The following is a 5,874-nucleotide window of genomic DNA, read 5'->3' as shown; positions in this document are numbered from 1 at the left end:
CCTGCTAATCCAGTGTATTTAGTGCAATTATAATGTCCCTGTGTCCATGTAAGCAGCATTCCAAGGGTTTGGATGAGCCTGTGGGAGATCCAGGAGATGCTTTTAGGGGAGTTCATGCCTAGCAAGGACTTGGCTTTGAGGCCATAAAGGGCTTTTTGTTGTTGGCTAAGTGCAAAGTGGCTAAGGAGCAGAGCTGGGATTGAAACACATTGTAACAGGGGAGAGGAGATGTCCTTCTCTCTTGAAAAGCAGGAGGGAGGATAAGCAGCATCAGGGAGAAAAAATGTTATCTGGAGATATTAAGAGTTACTTTGAGGCCATTAGGCAGTGACTGCTTGTCCTCCAAACTCAGCAAGAAGCTTTGATAGCAGAGAAAATGAGCATCTCCTGCAAAGGGCTTCAGTCTGTGTGTTCTCCTCTCCCTGCCCTCCCTTCCCTGGAATTTTGCCTCATCCACATACCCCAAACAGCTTTGCCTTTGCTTTAAGAGCTCACAAGCTCCAGCAAAGGCAAAAAGAGCAGTTCCCAAATAATCCTGTGATAAGGAATAAATCCAGTTTCTTCCCATTATTGTCTGTTTTTCCCAGGAGGGAATTGGAACACTGGGATTTTGAATTCCCTGTCAGAAAGAAGAGGCACCACAGGAGCATAGTTGGAGGTTCACAGGGAAGGAATCTTGGATTTTCAGTACAGAAGATTCAATTTGTTCCAGCAGAGTGTGCTGAGTTACACCAGCTGAGAAACAACATTCCCTGTCACTGAAATCTCATCTATTTCTACACTTTTCCCATGGAATTAGTGGCATCTAAAGTCTTAGGTATGATCAGTAACAACAAAATAAATCTCTGTTATTCTGCTAGTGCAAATAGGAGTTTTCCACTCAGGATGACTTGGGATCATCTCTTGCTGCCCTGAGGCCCTGACACAGGGAATTGGGCTGATTCCATAAAATCTCAGAGTGCTTGGAGTTGGAAGGGACCAAAAATCATCTCAGAGGCACATGGGGTGATTTGTGGGGGTGTCCTGTGTAGGGCCAAGAGTTGGACTTGATGATCTTCATGGGACCCTCTGAATATTCTGTGATTCATAGGATGTTAAGGGGTTGGATGGAGCTTAGAGATCATCCAGTGCCAACTCTCTGCCCTGGGCAGGGACATCTCCCACCAGAGCAGGTTGTTCAAGGGTTTAGCCAACCTGGAATGAAAACTGCCAGGGTTGGTGTAGCCACAGCCTCCTTGGGGCAACCACAACCTCCTTGGGGCAACCAAAACTTCCTTGGGGCAACCAAAACCTCCTTGGGGTAACCACAACCTCCTTGGGGCAACTTATTGCCAGAGTCTGTGCTCTCCTTTCACCCCCTCCACCAAATTTCCTTTGCAAACAGAGACTTTGCTGCTTTGCAAGTTGAACTCTTTGAGCTGTTGCTATTTTAAAGAGCTTCCAAGAGGGGAATGTTCCAAGAGGGCAACACCCGGATATGCAAACTCATCTGTCATTGCCCTATTGTCCCTGTTCTCCAGCTCAGCTGCTTTGCCTTCCCACGCCTGCTGAGGCACCAGCAGGGTTGGCATCGATGCCCTGGGAGGGCACAGGGGCAGGTTTGGGTTGGGAGAAGCTGCCACAGCTTTATTCCAACCACACATCCCACAAATCCACGTCCCCAGCTGCAGCTCTGTGCCATCAAACCCTTCAGGGTGGCACAAAGAGGTTTCATTCTCCCCTCAAACCATATGCAGTGCTCTAGGTGGAGGTTGTGAGGCTTCCTGACAGCCTTGGGAGGCTCTAAGACCCCTCTGGAATCATTAGTGATTATGGTATGGATGGCAGAAAAGCAATTTGGGGTCTTTTTTGTAATGTTTTAAGCCTAATTTTAGTTGCTGCAGTGAGATCATGTCACATAGCTCAGCAGAAGGTTTTGGTTTTGCCCTGAGCAAGGGGCAAAAGCTTTGGGGGGTGCAGAGGGTTTAGGAAGGACAGAGAGGGACAGACACTGTCCCTGGGGTTGGACCATCCCTTTCTGCCCCCAAACATTGTGCTACAGCTGCAGCTCACAGACTCCTGGAGTGGTTTGGGTTGGAAGGACCTTAAATCCCATCTCATCCCATCCTGCCATGGGCAAGGAAACCTTCCACCAGCCCAGATTGCTCCAAATCCCATCCAGCCTGGCCTGGAACACTCCCAGGGATGGAACAGCCACAGCTTCTCTGTCCAACCTGTGTCAGTGTCTCAGCACCCTCACAGGGAGGAATTTCTTCCCAATATTCTAACCTAAATTTCCCCTCTTTCAGTTTGAGCCCATTCCCCCTTGTCCTATCACTCCAGTTCCTGCTGGAGAGTTCCTCTCCAGCTTCCTTGGAGATTCCTCCTTCCCATCAGATAGTGAAAAGCTGCTCTGAGGTCTCCACACACCCTTCTCATCTCTAGGATCATCCCTATTTTTCCCACCCCATGCCATGGACAGGGACATCTTCCCCTAGCCCAAATTGCTCTAAACCCCATCCAACCTGACCTGAAACACTCCCAGGGATGAGACAATCCCAGATCATTACACTAAAACAAGCTGAATAAAATCTTGGCCTTTTTGGAGTAAAATTTTGGCCTTTTTATAGTTATTCTACTGTTAGTAACAAGAGGTTTGTGCTGCAATTAGAAGCTTCTGCTTGTTGCTGCCAATCCCTGCCTTGATCAGCCCTAGCCAGAGATGCAGTGCTAAACCCTCACATTGAAAGCAAAACTGCTGTTTTCTGCTAAACCTTTGAGGTTTCCTCCAATCCTTGAGGATTTTCTGCTGCTACTCCCAGGAAGGACTCCAAGTATTCAGGTAGTAGAGACAGGGCAGGTAGGGCCAAGTGCCCCTGAAGGTAAACAGTGATGCTCCAGAGATCTCAGCCCCTTTGTGCCCAACCAGGTGTGTGTCCAAGCTGTTGATTCCTGAGGTCACTTGTCTCCTCTTGGTTTTGTACCTCCTGTTTTGGAACCAGATCTTCACCTGGGTCTCGGTGAGCTGCAGGTGCTGGGCCAAGTGAGCTCTCTCAGGGGCTGAAAGATATTTCTGGTGGCTGAATTTTCTCTCCAGTTCAATGACTTGGGAGTGGGAAAATGCTGCTCGGGAACGCTTGGCTGGCCTGGAGGGTTGGGGGGGTTTGGGGGATATGGGGGACAGGGAGGGTTGGGAGGACAGGGAGGGTTGGGAGAGCTGTGGGGGCACAGAGTGGGCACATCCTGGCAGCAAAGTTTCCACTGGGACATCTGTAGGAAGAAAAAGAGTTGAGAATTAACCACTTGGAAATTGTCCAAATCACTTGAGTTTTTTTTCCTCTTCCTGAGAGCAAAAAGTTCATGTGATTGATGCTATTGATAGAATGAATAGTGATAGAATATTTGCATATTAATGAGCATTCCCCAGATTGGAGTCATGGAATCATCAAGGTTGGAAAAGACCTCTAAGAACATCAAGTCCAACATTGACATGTCACTGTTAGAACCCCTAAATCCTAACCCACCTCCTCCAGACACCTCCTAAACCCTTCCAGGGCTGGTGACTCCACCACGACCCTGGCCAATATTCCAGTGCCAAATATTCCTTGGGAATATTTAGATTTAGTGATGTGAAGCTCAGCTGAAAGTCATGGAAGGGAGTTCTGTCTGCCTAAAACACATTCCTTAGGTCATATCTGCATGGAATGGCAGGGACTGAGAGGAAAGGGATGGATGGGGAGGGATGGGATGGGATAGGATAGGATAGGAATGGATGGGGTGGGATTGTGAGGTAACGGATACTACCACGATGGGATGGGATGGGATGGGATGGGATAGGATAGGACAGGATAGGACAGGACAGGACAGGACAGGACAGGACAGGATAGGACAGGATAGGATAGGATAGGATAGGATAGGATAGGATAGGATAGGATAGGATATGATAGGATAGGATAGGATAGGATAGGATAGGATGGGATGGAATGGGATAGGATGGGATGAAATTGGGTGGGATGGGATAACACCCCCAGGAAAGTGTGTCCTGCAGTGCTGGTAGATCTCCCCCCACCCCCCAAAGTTTCTTGCTAAGCACAGAAAAACATCACCAGCTCTAAGATTTCCAGTCCAAAGTTCCTATTTTTAGGCACTTCTTTGAAACCTCCTCTTGTGCCTAGAGCAGAATCCTCATTCCCAAAGAAAACCAACCCCAGAGGTGGCTCTGGAGTGAGATCTCAGTGCAGCTCAGGCTTCTTTTCCCATTAAACAGCCCCAAGGCAATGCCAAGACATTTTAGGGCACTTTTCCATCTTCAGGCCTCATGTGCCACCTTAGCTTTGGCCTTGGATCTCAGCTCCAGAGCAACAGCTCAGTCTTTGCCCCAAGTATTCCTCATGGCCCTGATGGATGCCCTGAGCTCCATCCCAGAGAGGTGCTGAGTTCCTGGGAATTGTCACCAGAGCTCTCCAAACCCCTCAATTCCATGTATTTATAATCCCCCTCCCTTTTTTTTTTTTTGTATTATTGAGCAGGAAATAACCTTTTTTTTCCCTGCCTTTAGTCCTTTCTTTAGTGCATTTTGTTAAGATATGAACATAACACTTCAGATAGTAACAATGGAGTGAATTCCCAGCTGGTGTAATTCCTGTAAATCCCAAAACTGGGCTGGTTTAGGCTTTCTGGGAGGTTTGGAGTGGCTTTTCCTGCTGCACTGCTCAGCCTTGTGGCTGTTTCTCAACTTGCTTTCATGGAGAAGCTGCTGTTAATAGAATTGCAATGCAAAGCCAAAATTCCCCTGGCAAGAGCTGTTGGGGTGAGGAACAGTCAGTCACTAGGGACTTCCAAAGGGTCTTTTTGGCTGGATTAGCTCAGCCTTAGACAATTTGGGCAAGGAAAGGCTCAGTTCTCCCAGCCCTGCCTGGGCAAGAACCACTGCTCCCCCAAACTGGTGTCTCAGTTGGATTTGGGAATGTTCCTTCTTCAGTCCCTGCCCCAAAGTGTCTCTGCTGGGACCTTCTGCTTTCAGAGGGAATTTGTTTCCCAAGATATTGTGGAAGTGCATCCACTGGGATGGGTTAACCAACTTTTTTTTTAGGCAAGTTCAGATCTCGGAGTTATTTGAGGCAATTTCACAAAAGTTTTCAGGCTGTTACTGATTCTCTTGCTCTGTCCCTGATAGAGCTTGGATGCTCCTGGTGTTTAATCCCAGTGTGGCTCCAGCACCAGGGGTTGGATCCTGCCCCTTGGTTGAGCCAAGCATTGACATTTCTGATCCATTCCCTGGCCCAAGAATTGACACTCCTGATCCATTCCCTGACCCATCACAGACATTCCTGATCCATTCCCTGACCCATCACAGACATTCCTGATCCATTCCTTGCCCCAAGTACAGTCAGTCCTGATCCACTTCCCAACATGAGCACAGACATTCCTGACCCATGCATAGAATTTCCTGATCCATTCCTTGCCCCAAGTACAGTCATTCCTGATCCATTCCCCAGCAGGAGCACAGACATTCCTGATCCAGCCCAAGTATTGACATTCCTGATCCATTCCCTTCCCCAAGCATAGAATTTCCTGATCCATTCCCCAACATGAGCACAGACATTCCTGATCCATTCCCTTCCCCAAGCACAGACATTCCCAATCCATTCCCTGCCCCAAGCACAGACTTTTCCCAATCCATTCCCTGCCTCAAGCACAGACATTCCTAATCCATTCCCTGCCCCAAGTATTGACATTCCTGATCCATTCCCTTCCCCAAGCATAGAATTTCCTGATCCATTCCCCAACATGAGCACAGACATTCCTGATCCATTCCCTTCCCCAAGCACAGACATTCCCAATCCATTCCCTGCCCCAAGCACAGACATTCCCAATCCATTCCCTTCCCCAAGC

At 48.3% G+C, this 5,874-nt stretch overlaps 1 protein-coding gene across 1 annotated transcript in view; it reads right to left on the bottom strand.

Annotated features, from left to right (window-relative positions):
• Window positions 1–2,791: 2,791 nt before the first annotated feature.
• Window positions 2,792–5,874, bottom strand: part of LOC103806560 (homeobox protein Nkx-3.1-like) — a 3,489-nt gene continuing 406 nt past the window's right edge. The window contains exon 2 of the mRNA XM_009079266.1: window positions 2,792–3,249. Coding sequence (XP_009077514.1) covers window positions 2,792–3,249 — 458 coding nt within the window. The remainder of the gene's footprint in view (window positions 3,250–5,874) is intronic.

The sequence above is a fragment of the Acanthisitta chloris genome, unplaced genomic scaffold (genome assembly GCF_000695815.1).
Source record: "Acanthisitta chloris isolate BGI_N310 unplaced genomic scaffold, ASM69581v1 scaffold8187, whole genome shotgun sequence".
Classification (NCBI taxonomy): Eukaryota; Metazoa; Chordata; class Aves; order Passeriformes; family Acanthisittidae; genus Acanthisitta; species Acanthisitta chloris.
This window is presented reverse-complemented; position numbering and strand designations above follow the sequence as displayed.